Genomic DNA, 15773 nt, shown 5'->3' on the forward strand with positions numbered 1-15773 from the left:
TCCTCTAACCAAGTTGTATCCGAGTCATCATCTCCTAAAACACCATCACATAATTAATGAAAATCACCAGTTACCTAAACAGCGGAAAACAAACCACTGATCCCTCTCCTATGCTAAGGTAGCAAACCATAACTTCATAAACCTAGAATAACCACTGCACATGAACTAAATAATCCTTACCTCATGACCAGTGGAAGCCTCGCAATGATTCCAAGAGCATTACCAGCCGACTGGAACAACTAAACAATAAGCCCACTGAAAACCATGCAGAAGCAATTGCATACCATTGTGCAAGCCACAAACCCAACCCCCAAGTTATAAACCCTATCACATACATAACTAAAATAGCCAATAGGCCACATGGCTGAGAGTAAACCTCTGATCCCTCAAAAAGTTAAACCAAATGCCACTTGAAACCACATAAGGGCAATTGCCAACTATCTTCAACAGCAGCACTATATAATAACATCCAAGAGCCATCCTACCATCCCTCCAACTAACCAATACCCACATAGTACCTAAAGACCAACCTTATCTTAGCTCACCCTCTAAACATTTCCAGAATGACTAACTACAGCCATAACAAATGACACAGAAACTATAACAACTTGAACTGGATATCCCAAGACCAGTCCCTGCACAAAGCCTATCTTTACAATAGTCAACGTCTATCCATCTACCCACTCAACCTATAAACCAGCCCCATGATCTTGCCACAAGTATCTAATCCTTCTAATCCCCACCTGACATTCCTCCGCTGCCAGCAGCAACAACCCTACCACTACCATATCAAGTGAAAATGAGCTGCCAATACCCCCAGCTTCCTGTGTGAAACTGATGCCTGCGAAATTGAACCAACTTCACAGTCTCACAGCCATACTCCAGATAACCCACCCTTCTGACATCATATCCTGCTCATTCCCTATAACTTTAGCCTAAGCACAGAAATACCAAGTTCTTACATATCCTCAACCCTCGCATACCTACAATGCCCCTCACACCTCACCTACTGTTATAAAGCACCCATGTAACATCCAACCTCCCATCCATCCCTCCTATGATCCTATGACTGCTGTGACTCTACCCTACCTGTGGGAATTGCACACTCCCCATAAAAAATCTCCAGCACTGTTTTACCCTGCCCCCAACATACCTCCTCATTTGCCCCCACACTGCCCAAACTGCAGTAACTCTGATATGCCTTAATGAACCTGAAATAGTCCTACCTGTGACCTCATTGTGCTCTGTTCCAGCCACCAGAACCTACACCTCAGCAGGGTTAATTACTTTGCCATCACCATCCTTCAGGCAACTGACCATTGCTCACTCTGCTCCTTGCCCTTTGTGACCTCATTGTGCACCACTCTGGTAACCAGGATGTCCACTGCAACTGCCCCCATCACCTTTCAGGCCTCCTTCATTCTTGCCATCAGCCTAGGTCCACTGTGTGCTTCCCCAACTAAAAAGAAAGAAAAACTGTAAATTCTCAGCATACATGCAATCACCATGTCTCAATGACAATATTAAGCACCATCAGAGACCTACTCTGTTGACCAACTGCCCAGTCACTACACCTGCCCACAACCAAATCCCTCCAAGCTGACAGCACAGACATGACAGTAGCCCATGGAAAGGCAGGAAGTCTGAACTGCAATGACTGACCTCTGCTTCTTTTTTTTTTTTTTTTTTTTTTTAATTATTATATCTCTCAATCACTTAGAGCAAGGAGTCTAGACACAGCCTTGAATAAAAGTTGGACAAAGGTCCTGAGTAGGGACAATTTAGATATTGCCCTTACAAACTTAGAAAGCTGATCGAATAACGGATCTTACCTTAGCATGCATGTGGGGACCTGATATGTCAGGGTTTAGGAGGGCTTCATGACTCCAAGAAGCCATCCAGCGTAACCTCCTGATTATGTTCACAGTAGCGGAACCCTCTTCCGTAACTGCATCGCACTCATGAAACACAATCCATTTTATGTCTATTTAACTTATTCTGAGCATGGTTGCATGTTTTTTTTTTTTGATAGTGCAGAAACTATGACCATTGTCTTCTCTGTAAGAGAAATATACTTAATGATAGCATGCTTTAATAAATACAGCAACCTGGGCATACAGAAGCCACGTACTTAAAACACCAATATGTCCTTATCACAAACTTAGAAATCATGTTAAATACACAACTAGGGAATGAAAAACCCAGTTTCTCCAACCAACAACTTCTCCAACATTAAATAATCCTGAAAATTGTAGAAAATCATTCCCAGTATGCTGCCAATGTGTACCACTTGATTATCCAATGCTAACTAAATAAATACTGCATGCAACTCGATATCCCACAGTATGCCCATGTAAAAGCACTACAAAATCCCTTCACTATCTTGTCACTCGTGATACTTTTAAAATGCGAGTCAGTGAAGGACCCTTACTTACCCGAACATTGCATCACAATTCCTTGCACTGCCGTAACCTCACCAATGAGGCACCCAACCATGAGCATGCTCCTGCTAATCCCCCCCCCTCAAAAATCAGCTATCTGCGACATCTATGTATAACACAGTCATAACTGCCATGAAATCTCTCCAGTTCATAAACATGCTGTCCCCCATTGTCGATCATAGACCAGTCACTTAGCAAAATCTGGCTTTAACTACCAACACACCTACAACTAAAAAAAAGGTGCACCACCAACGGAAAAAAAATTGTACTTATAGAAGGATTGTAAGGCACAGCATATCACAGAGAAGCACCTTAAATCCTAGTGCACAAGAAAAGAAGTGTCCAATTCAATGCAAATCCTCCCAGATCAGAACCCGGTTGTCATCCTCATCACCCCATAAACCTGCTGTATGCTGTATCTGATAACAGCCTCCTTGCTATCCGCCCTTGTAACTCAGCAAATCCTACATCTTACTGATTTGCCAGTAATTTGCCAGGAAACCATCCTTTATGAAAATGGACCAACATATGAAGGAAATGCTGTATATTCTGCAAACATCTGTACAGTTGATAGTTAAATGGTTATGAGTTTAAGATACCTATATGAAGTATTTAAACAGGCATTGCACTGAAAATGGATGCCATACCCCAATGTAATTAAATGACCAGACATGCTCACTGCCAATTCCTCCCCTGACAACAACTGTTTACATTGCCTTCCCTTAGACTCTGAGTCCTAATTAATTCAAATATTTTTTGTCACGGTCATAGCTCTCAACCAGTTATCAACAGTGAGAATGCTTAAAATATTAGTTCAATGAACATGAGACATTAATTATTCATGGGTGATGCACAACCTGCAAAACCTATGCAGCCTCTCAACCCGCCCCCAACAAACAACCACTGTGTCAAAGCTTCAATCCCACTGAAAACACCACATCAAGCCCTCTTCCAAGTCTAAGTATTTTGGTCGTCATCTACAGAGAGAGAGATGGAATCCCCCCCCCCCCCCCATGCTGTTGGCACTTTTCTCCCCATTCACGTCCATGGGCTAATAAACATTATTAATTGTACAGTATACAATTAGGATAATCTGGAAGTTCAGATTAACAGTTTTAGCCTTTAGAAGTTTAAAGTGAAGATGTGTCAAAACATGTCAAGTAACCACATAGCCGCGGTAAGCCCTCTTTGTCCCCCACATACCCAGTTACAAATGTGCAGTGAAGCTTAACACAGAAATAATGACTTCCTTAGTCCCCATCATCAATGAATTATGAACACAGTCAAACTAATATAACACTGTGACATTAAGAAAAACCATCATATGGGAAATAGCATGCCAGAGGCCTCTCAAGCTTGGCAGACATTGGCTTGGCACTAAATAAATGTAGAAGTCCTTATTTTCATATTCCCGTGGCATTAACTTTTTATCTTTTAATAACTGCGATCATAAACCAACCCACAAATGTGCACACAAATATAGCCAGCCAAAAGCAAGAAGCAGAAAACACCCCCCCCCCCCCATGTAGGTTTGCCCCAATCCACTTCACACAAAATCAGGACAACTGAGAGGTACTCATAATTATGAAAATACACCAAGTTCTTACTTGAATACTCTTATAAATTTACCACCCCTTTACAATCAGGATATTTATGTACCAACTTATTTATATAGATTATGAATGTACTTTCTCTTATATATGTAGGTTCTTTGAAATGATAGAAGGGCAAGCAATAAGTGTACAATGTGCAACCTTCGGAAAGACTCAGTTAGTGCCTTTTTATTTCTACTGACCAGTCACTGCATATTATTATTATTTTTATTTTTTTGTTGTTGGAAATACTATGCTACCATCTTAAAATAGCACATTGCATGTCTGCATATGTCAGCAATATTATTTATTTTTCAAACAGATGTGCAATAAAAAAAAAAACTTGCTTTTTGCTCTATATTGACTTAGTTTCCCATTCAGCAATGCTTCTTTGTTCTGAAGTGATAACTTGATAATAGCCACACCAAACTTGTGACAAGGCAACCACACTTTACTTCTCTCTTGGCTCGCATGAAAACAAATTACCTCAGTGAAATTCGGAGATATCGCACCTCATTGCATACTGGGTAATGATCGTCACTAGTTTACCGAAGCCATGCTCAACCTTTCAGAAAAGAGCTTGCCACCACTCCCCCTCCTCATACATCTCAGGGAGACTTAATAGTTTTCCGTCTTCCTATTTGGTGATCAACACTATGCAAAGGTAAGCAGACATGTCACTGATACATTCTTCAGTTGTTATATTTCGAACTTTTATTGTCCTGATTACTTTTCTCCCTGTATTATGGGCACAGCACTCAAGTTAAAACTTGCTACCAGGCATTAGTATGCATAATACTTAGGTTTTGACTGTATCATTTATGGGAGACCAAACATTGAAGAAGCACTCCATATGTACCTTAAAAATCCCCCCCCCCTTTCTTCTGATCCTAAGCCATCCATACCTGCGCTGCAAGCATTGTGGCTCTTAGACCAGCCTAACCAGTTAACTAAAACTCCACACACTGAGATAATTAAGAAAAAAAAACTTTAGGAAGTTAGTAAGTACCCCTATCACACCCTTACTACATATATAATACTACTGCTTATATACTGTAGCTTAATCCCCCATACCCACTATTGTTAACTCCAAGGCCTACTTGCACCAGCCGTACCTACAGGTTATCATGAACATAACTCATACTAGCAAGTTCATGCCAAAATGTGACTCCTATTCCAGTAACACTTGCCTAAAGCCCTTCAAGCCCCTCCCTACCCTTACCTCATTTCCTCTTAATCATCTCTCATTCCAGTTTAACCCTATCCTCCCCTTATCCTCCTAATTTCTGCTACTCCATTTATCTAAACCCACTTGAAGATGTCCCTGGACAAATTGGTCTGTTCCAAACCTCATTTGGAGTGAAAGCGCATTTCATTTGTCATTAGCTGACCATCCAAATTTTGACTTACAGTAGTACTCCCATACATATCACAGTTCCTCATTAAATTTAATTGCTTTAGTGTCTCTTTTTGGTTACATTAGTTTGGATTATTTTTAATGATCACGTTATCATCTTCTGGACATCATTTGTTCATATTTATCACACTGGTTTCCACTTTGCATTGTTTTTAGCATTCTGACATATTTGTTTCCTTTTAATGTACATTTTTTTCCTCTATACTTCTCTGATTATCATTTTGCCTGATTTTAGCCATTCTGTTTTATAGCCTGTTTTCCCTCCTAAAATGACTGTATCAGAGACATATTTTGCATGTTTTTATCTCTTGAGCCATTTTCTTCTCTCTGTGCCTTGGATTCTCTGTCCTTAATTCTGACCTGCTGGGGTTTTCTTGTGTATTTTAATACTTCCTTGCATTTACTGGAAAAAATCTCCTTCATATTACTTCTGTATCATTTGAAAGACAACAGTTCCTATTTCTCATGTCTTTGTTTATTTGTATGAGACAAAAACTTATAAGTGATACCGTTGGTACTCAGATAAGCAGTTGGCTTCTCCAGCAACTGCATTAAGTGTTGAGTGTATTTGTGTGCTCAGCTGAAATCTCTGATAGCTCTTAGTGCTTACAATTTTGCTATGGCCATCAGGATGTACATCTCAACTTTTTTGCTTATAAATACTGGACAAGGGCAAAATAGTGTGGAGACAAAGGAGCAATATGAGGGGCAATTCTTAATATTAATCTAATTCACTTAAAATGTTAGTTGAACAGCAGATTGCATGGCAACATGCATTTTCTGAACAATGAGAAATATGAAACCCAAATGCCCAGTGAGAAGTATGAAACTCTAATGCCCAGTGAAAAGTATGAAAATCGAGATCCCAGTGAGAAGCATGAAACCCGAATGCCCAATGAGAAGTATGAAACTCAAATGCTCAATGAAAAGTATGAAACTCGAATGCCCAGTGAGAAGTATGAAACTCTAATGCCCAATGAGAAGTATGAAACTCTAACGCCAGTGAGAAGTATGAAACTCGAATGGCCAATGAGAAGTATGAAACTCAAATGCCCAATGTGAAGTGTGAAACTTGAATGTCTGGCATTATTGACTGACTGACAATAACCCTCAGTCTTACCAGAAAATCAAGAACTTACCAAGTGACAGGGCAAAACTATAACGTAAATATGGGGCCTTCTCCAAAGTCAGGGGCAGTTGAGAGTTATGCCTGAGAGTGAGCTCTGTTTTGTGATAGTCACTGGTCCATTGCAGTATATTCCATCTGACAAATTCTACACACTCATAAGCTGTTCTTGGATTGGAATCCCTTTCATAAAATCTTACAGAAAGCAAATTTATCAACTACCTGCAGAACAAAGAAAGCAAATAGAACATGCTTACTGAAAGATGTATTCAGATCTGTTACGCACACTTTAGATATAAATAAACTATTACTCCAAACAGTTTATAAAGTGTTCTAATGCATTTTTGATCTAAGAAATTGTAAAGCAGGTATCATAAATATTTAGCATATACAATGCTTGTACTATGTACAGTCTTATAAATAATTTATCGAGAGTCTACTGTCACACAATGAAGTGCTAAAAGTGTATTTGTTCATTTCTTCTTTAGGATCCTGATGCCAGCTATGATTTTAATGATAATGATCGTGATCCATTTCCCAGATATGATCCAACCAATGAAAACAAGTGAGTACATTTTTTATTTTACTTAAGGGGTACTGTTATTTTGTTGATGGTGAAAAAAAACAGGGAAAATAGACAATAAAAATTATGTGTTTTGCATTTACTTTGTTGTTACTTATACACCAAAAACTTAATGATGATGAGGAGTCTTGCAGAGGAAGATTGTGGCATCAAAAGTGCATTTTGTAGATTTATTTAAAGACATAGAGCAGTGTTCATAGTTCAGGGCTTTTCTTTTTTCTAGCAGTGATCCATGTAGAGCCATGTTATGTGGATATGCAAATACCAGACTTTCAACATGAATACATGCATGTGAGGGAGTTGTTGTAAACACGCCTCCCTACTGCAGAAGCATAACATACTTAATGCATAAACGATAGCTACTGAGTTGGGCCTTGCACGTGTATGTCCGAGTACAATTTATAGGCATGAATCTGTAATGAGTTGATTTGCATACTAAGTGTGTAAACAGCCCTGAAATTACACCAAGCAGCAATTTTCCAGGATAATATGGAGATGTGAGGGGAAATCAGTTGGTGCTTGTGCATACATGGACATTTTACTGAAGGGATTGCTTGGATAAATATTTCATTTAGGTGCTTTTGCATTTCTGAACATTTTACTGAAGGGGTCGCTTGTGTGAATGATTTATTTTGGTGCTTGTGCATACCTGAACATACTCTCGAAGGTGTTGCTTGTGTAAATAATTAATTTGTGTGTCAATGAAGTGCTTCTATATGCATGGTCAGACTACTGAAGTAATTGCTGGATGAAATAATTTATTCTGTGTCATACCTGAACATACTAATGAAGGGGTTGCTGGGGGAAGTAATTAATTTGTGCACCAGGGATATGCTTGTGCATACTTGGATAAATTACTGCAAGGATGGTTGGGGGTAAATCTGCATATTGCAACTCGAAGATCAAAGGTGAAGTATCACATTTAAGAACAGATGTACATACCACAAGGATGCTGGAATATGAATTGCAAGACTTCCTCATTACATTAGTATACTATGCTTTACACCATTTCTCATTTGAATCTCATTATTTTCAAGGCCTTCTGCATTAGTGTAAATGGTCTCTATGAATCTCACCTTTGCTATGCTCATTCGCAAGATTCCAAAATACCCATATCGCATTTCAGCAAGCGACTATGAGTGCCAGTTATATTTTACTTTTTTTCTCATAATATTAGGTACATCGCACACTTTTAGCTTCTGAATTAGTAGAATAGCCATAAAAACAACTGATTAGGACCACCATGCTGTGCAATATAAACTAACAAAATGTTATTTTAAATAAAATAAGATGAGAAAATGTATTAAAAACAGAGGGAATTAGGACTTTCAGGCTCAGAAAGCCCTACTTCAGATTTAACATTTTAAAGTACTATCCACTCTTTAAAGTATGCAACAGCCAATCAGTTCATAATCACAGAAGCTTATGCCCCTTCAAGGCTTGTCTCATGGAAAAAACACCATTCAGGCCTGGTATACAATCAGCCAGTAAATCAGCTATCCACTTTAATTCAGAAAGTTCTGTACAGTTGAGCAATCGGATTATGTTTAGATAGAAGCTTCACATCACTGATATGCTGTAGGATGCACTCTTTAAGCATCCTGTTGATTTTACCCAACACAAAAACAGGAGCACAGTAAACATCGGGCAAGATAAACAACATTCTTGCTGTGACAGTTCGCATATAGAGCTGGTTGATAGACTTTAAGGGTCACTGGGTGATAAAAACAACGCTCTTCATTGATATATGTGCACGCTTTGCATTGTCTACATGAAAAAGTACCAATATTGGTAGATCTAAAAAAGGGGCTTTTTCAGGATGTTTCTTTGCACAATAACTCTTTCAAGTTCAAATTATTGTAAATAAAAACTGTTGTTGGTAATCAAAGACCCCTTCCGACAACTGTAGAACAGGTAGATAATATCCAAAACAGAAGGAGTCACCACAAATAAATACCTCCGCTTGTAGAAACATTTACATTTGCCATATTTACATATAGGGACCCACAGTGGTGTTTTGGCAACCATTATATATGTGTTATTTTTGCGATGACTGAGACAAACTGTATTGTATTGCCACAGTCATTCGCATTGAATCCATTACCTCACGGCTCTCAGTTGATGTTTTAGTGTCATGCTCCACGTTGTGTATTAATATAGGAGCACTCTGCATTTTAGAATGTTAGTAGCACTTTAAACTGTTGTTAGAGTATTTGATTAATTAATTGATTAATTGACTTGCTTGAAATGCCCGCCAAAAGTGTGTTTCACTCATATAAAAAGTATGCGTTTTTGTCTGTAATTTGATCTGAAGAAGCATAGCTTTTCTATGCGAAAGCGCTCATTTTACCTTACAATAAAACTTGTGTCTTTTTTCTACAAGCGGAGGTATTTATTTGTGGTGACTCCTTCAAGTTCAAATTATTCTTAAAACTAAATAGGGGTACTTCCTCAACAATCTTCTTTCAGTTATCATCCATTAACAATATTCTCCAATATTGTCCAATTATCGGTTATTATATTACAATATTCTTGAGGTTATTGTTGTATTTTTTTACGTTTTATTTAAAGGGTTGTTTTTATCACCAGGTGACGCATAAAGTCTATTGACTAGCTCTATATGTAAACTGTTGCAGCAAGAATGTTGTTTATCTTGCCCGATGTTTACTGTGCTCCTGTTTTTGTGTTGGGTAAAACCAACAGGATGCCTAAAGAGTGCATCCTACAGCATATCAGTGATGTGAAGCTTCTATCTAAACATAATCTGATTGCTCAACATGTGAAAAATAATCCTGGACAAAGTTGTTTTTTAGTCTTACAGATCCAAAAGATGAGTCGGAGAGCCAGTGATTTCATCAACTGTACAGAACTTTCTGAATTAATGTGGATAGCTGATTTATGGGCTGATTGTATACCATGCCTGAATGGTATTTTTTCCATGAGACAAGCCCTGAAGGGGCATAAGCTTCTGTGCTTATGAACTGATTGGCTGTTGTATACTTTAAAAGAGTGGATAGTACCTTAAAATAGTGAATCTGAAGAAGGGCTTTTTGAGCCTGAAAGCACTACTTCCTTATTTTATTAGTTTATGTTGCACAGCATGGTGGTCCTAATCAGGTGGTTTTACATTTGTATATCTTGTTTTTACTTCTGTGTACCTTCAGTGTTCCTGGGTTATAGTTCTGGATTTGAATTAGCAGCACAGTGACACAGTAGTTAACACTGCTGTCTTACAACACTTGGTTCTCCAGTTCAGTTCTTAACTGGAGAGCATTATGTGTGGAGTGTACCTATCATGTGTGTGTGTGTGTGTGTGTGTGTGTGTGTGTGTGTGTGTGTGTGTGTGTGTGTGTGTGTGTGTGTGTGTGTGTGTGTGTGTGTGTGTGTGTGTGTGTGTGTGTGTGTGTGTGTGTAGATTTCTCCTACATCATAAGTGCATTCTATGGGTGAATAGATAAACCTCCATATTGGCCGTTATGCTTGAGTAGCATGTGTGAATATATCCTTCACAACAGAAAGGCTTTCTAGCCATCAGTAGATAAAGTGAGTAATCAGGGAATGAATAATTGAATACAATTTGCCCACAGTATTTAACAACAGCCATTGTCGTAATATAGTAGAAATAAAAAATGAAATTTCTACATGAAGCAATTATTGCATAATGAATATATATAAATACCTCAAATGCATATGCAGTGTCTGCTTGCTACTGTATCAAAAGTGATATAGTCTGTGAATGATATTAACAGATCATGATCAACTATCTATATTCTGTCGGTCTGTGTTTGGGATACTGCCACCTGTCCACAATTTTTAAGGTATGGGTTAATATGTGGTTAGATACCGTATTGTGTTTCATATGAGTTTTATTATTTTTCAAAAGTAGGAGGTCTTGGGAAGGCATTAAACTGTGGCTGTAAGTATATCTGATAATTTCTTGAGTGTTCAGATCCAAAGATCTCAGTAGTGCAGTAGATTAGAGCATTAGTACAGTATCATTGTTGTTCCTGGTGATATGTGAAGGTACGAGATAAGATAAGAGCATTGTTACTATTTCATACTTCGTGTACACCAGACTCATGGATTAACTGTATATCCACATGCCACTTGCAAACTACCTTCACTGCAGAAAACTGCTGCCATGTAGAAGTTTGCTGCTCAGGGCAGTAGCATACCAGTTGAGACTGTTACAGATGATGTGTTTACTTTGCCACAACTCAGTAATTCATAGGCATGCCTGTATAACACAACACATAATGCATAGGAAGAGAAAACTCTTTCAAGTTCTTAACCCAGGCAGAGTGTTAATCTCAAGCTTCATTTTCAGTCTCTGCTCAAGAGTGCAGACTGAAGGCAAAAAAAAAAACATGTTTGTTCAAATGGAAGAAACTCCTGATGCAAACTGAGTACACGCAATGACCTTCTAGAAGACTAAATGGGATAATGTGTATTTGCAATACACATTAATAAAAGCAAGGAGAAGAAGAATACTGGGCATTAGGACAAAAAAAATGGACATTGATGGCCATTGCGAAGTCAAAAACTGTTGACATGCATGTTAAATAGGAGTAGCAATGCATATATTAATGAACTTCATTAATATGTTATTTCCCTGTTTATAATAACATTAAGCTAGTTTACAGTAGTGTAATGAATAGCATTCCTGCCTCACAAGCGGTTTTCATATTCAGTTTTAGGCTGCTGTGCTTTCTGTGTAGAGCCTGTGAGTCCTTCCTGTATTCATGTGGGTTTTCTGTGGATGATCTAGTTTCATCCAACATTCTAAAGATGTGTAGTGGGTGTATTGATGATTTTAAACTGTCCATAGATGTGAGGGCATGCATGTGTGATATGGAAAAAAAGAGCTGGCATCCTGTTTCCGTTCTTCCCCTTTGCCTTGAATAGTCTGCAGATAGCAGTGGCTGCCTGCAGGGTCATTCTAGGAGTAGGTTCTGACTAATTAGAAAGTGAGCAGGCCAGTTTGTAGAAACAGCTGCCATAGTAGCCATGTAAGATTGCTTGGTCTGGCTCTGCTGCAGTTTACCAACTGGATAAGCCATTACATAACATTAACTTAGAGTTTAGGTCTTGCTTTTTGCAGAGGAATCGTTGGTTAAGTGACTTTCTGATTTTCTGTGTGCTACCTTTTCTGGGACTGAATTGCTTGTTGCTACCACTCCATATTTTTTGGGGGAAAAATATATTTCCTGTTACACTGCCTTTTTGTGTGACTCTTCATCACCCCATCTTCAATAAATTCTGTCTCCGTGATTTTAACCTTTTTTTCCTGATAGATGTTTCCTTATCGAACTTTGCTATTTCCAAATCAGAGGTCTGTTTCTGCCCCAAAATATAGTCTAGCACTCTGTACAGGTGAGAGGTAGTAGTTGCCTCAAGTGGAAGAGTTTAAGTGTGTGGGCGGGCTCTTACTCACACTTGAAGCTAACAGGGGAGTGGGAAATTGCCCAGTGGAATAATGCAGCATTAGAAGTACAACAGGCACCGTACTTTGATTGTGATGGTGAGATGAGACCTGAATCTCAGGATAAAGCTATCAGTTTACAGGTTGGTTTTGTCTCCATCCACATCTAAGGCAAATGAGATTTGGTTGAGAAGCTCATCGATCTGGAAGGATTTCAGAATATAGTGTGCGTTGAGGGGAGCCAGTACACGTGGTTTGCAAATTCTTTGACTGCTTCCTTCTCACTTCTCATGGAGGTTGCACCATGCACAACTCACTGGAAATAGGTCAAAAGGGAAACATGGAGTATGTTGGAGGGATAACTTTATGGTACCTGGAAATGACTGTGGATCTCACACGGTAAGCGAGAGACTATTGTCAGAGATGGAGAAATCTGGGCTGCCCTGTAGACACTGCAGTGACTATGACCTGCACCACGGCAAGCAGTTTAGAAAATAGATTGATGCTTGGATGGATGGATGGATGGATGGATGGATGGATGGATGGATGGATGGATGGATGGATGGATGGATGGATGAATAAAGCACCATAATTTTCCTCTGTCTTTCTGTTATTCTGTGTCACTCTATCAGACATCTGTCTCTCACTTTGTGTAACTTTTAATGCAGAAGCTGCAGTGGATTTGTTGATATGCTTTAGACTGTTGACAGTATGTCAAGTTCACACTAAACATGAGATTTCTGGAGATGCTTACAGTACCAACTGAGTCTTTGACATCTGTCTGCACATAAAGATAATTTTTTCACAACCTTCTACCATCCACTGGCAATGTCTCCAGTCATGTATCCCATTATTCCACCAGCCTTCTCACTTTTCATTTGTCACATTGACTTTTCACTCTTACATAATCTAATATGAGCAGATCTCTAAGGGGCTATCTCAGTTATTCAGTACTGCTAGCTGTTCTAGCTTCTTCTGTGTGATTCTTCTCCAAATCTGAATTACAACAACATTTTTCTGACATTTAGATCGAGTCTATTCTGCCACAGCTGTGAAGATTGTTTTTCTGGTGTTTCTGTGTGTTCTGTTATGATTTTCAACTTGGCCTGAATATTGTCTTCATGCAGGATTTGCCTCACACTTGAAGACATAACCCTGCAGCTCATCTGACTTGTCAGTTATAAAGATATTTAAAAGACAAAGATTAATTTATGTACTTTTACTGCAATCTGTTCACAGTGTAATCTTTTTAGTATCAGTACAATAATCCAAATGCAGAGTAGCACCCCAGCGGAGACGGGAACAAACGCGATCAATATGTAAAAAAAGCAATCAGTCACCATACGCGTTGTTCCCTGATGGCTATAAAACTTAAACACCACTTCAAATGGATAACTCCTGGTTGTATAAAACCGCGTACACTTCTGGATGTATTATAAAACTTTTATTGCAAAGTAGAGTGAGCGCTTTCGCCGACAGGCTTCTTCAGACTCTTAGTAATTACAGACAAAATTTTAACCATTTTAAAAAGTCTGCCATAAAATCTCATTGGTTGTGAATCTACCACTTTAAAATTTAAAGTGATACTTACATCACATACTCCAATGTTACAAATACATTATTTAACCTACATTAAAATGATCATACTATCATAAAAAATAAAAACCCTGTACATAAACGTAGATACATAATAGGACTAACTGCTTAAAAGCTTCTAATAATCAAAAATGTATTATTTACATCCAAAAACATCTACATGCAAAAAACTTATACAAAATCATTATACTTTTGGTGCTTAAAATACGGGAAGACTCTTTAACTGCATGGTGTGGGTACAACTATCAATGGTATGGGCGGCTCATAGAGGCCACATATCTAGGTCTACTATTGACCTATATATCAGATAACTGGAACTTATATACATATTCTAGGGGATGTGGATTGGGCAAAAAAGAGTATACATATTCTATATGAACAAGGTACTTAAATCTTAGTTGTAATACCACACACAAAAAAACCATCATGATTAACCTTCATCATAGAAACTCTCATGATAGTTGCTCACTGTATTCAATGGTTAGGTTCATTGACTCGGTTTCAAACTAATGTCCTACTACTTTAGATCATGTCATTAAGTGATGGATTTCTTATTCACTTCGCCCTGCGTAATCTCCTACTTCTAAGGAAGGGTTTAATCTGTACCTTGTCATTAAGACCCGGAGGTACATCTGCCCTCCATCTGATAATCCACCTAGTCTCGCACTCTAATGTTCTGTTGATAAGATCACCCCCTCTAACACTTTGTAATGACAAGGTACAGATTAAACCCTTCCTTAGAAGTAGGAGATTACGCAGGGCGAAGTGAATAAGAAATCCATCACTTAATGACATGATCTAAAGTAATAGGACATTAGTTTGAAACCGAGTCAATGAACCTAACCATTGAATACAGTGAGCAACTATCATGAGAGTTTCTATGATGAAGGTTAATCATGATGTTTTTTTTGTGTGTGATATTACAACTAAGATTTAAGTACCTTGTTCATATAGAATATGTATACTCTTTTTTGCCCAATCCACATCCCCTAGAATATGTATATAAGTTCCAGTTATCTGATATATAGGTCAATAGTAGACCTAGATATGTGGCCTCTATGAGCTGCCCATACCATTGATAGTTGTACCCACACCATGCAGTTAAAGAGTCTTCCCGTATTTTAAGCACCAAAAGTATAATGATTTTGTATAAGTTTTTTGCATGTAGATGTTTTTGGATGTAAATAATACATTTTTGATTATTAGAAGCTTTTAAGCAGTTAGTCCTATTATGTATCTACGTTTATGTACAGGGTTTTTATTTTTTATGATAGTATGATCATTTTAATGTAGGTTAAATAATGTATTTGTAACACTGGAGTATGTGATGTAAGTATCACTTTAAATTTTAAAGTGGTAGATTCACAACCAATGAGATTTTATGGCAGACTTTTTAAAATGGTTAAAATTTTGTCTGTAATTACTAAGAGTCTGAAGAAGCCTGTCGGCGAAAGCGCTCACTCTACTTTGCAATAAAAGTTTTATAATACATCCAGAAGTGTACACTGTTTTATACAACCAGGAGTTATCCATTTGAAGTGGTGTTTAAGTTTTATAGCCATCAGGGAACAACGCGTATGGTGACTGTTTGCTTTT

At 38.2% G+C, this 15773-nt stretch overlaps 1 protein-coding gene across 1 annotated transcript in view; it reads left to right on the top strand.

Annotated features, from left to right (window-relative positions):
* The window catches only part of PCSK1 (proprotein convertase subtilisin/kexin type 1), a 583826-nt gene that overhangs the window by 339629 nt on the left and 228424 nt on the right, over nucleotides 1-15773 (top strand). Inside the window, exon 5 of the mRNA XM_044064124.1 lies at nucleotides 7065-7141. Within this exon, the coding sequence (XP_043920059.1) occupies nucleotides 7065-7141 (77 nt within the window). The remainder of the gene's footprint in view (nucleotides 1-7064; nucleotides 7142-15773) is intronic.

This window comes from Protopterus annectens, chromosome 2.part2, assembly GCF_019279795.1.
Source record: "Protopterus annectens isolate FY-2018-M chromosome 2.part2, PAN1.0, whole genome shotgun sequence".
Taxonomy (NCBI): Eukaryota; Metazoa; Chordata; order Ceratodontiformes; family Protopteridae; genus Protopterus; species Protopterus annectens.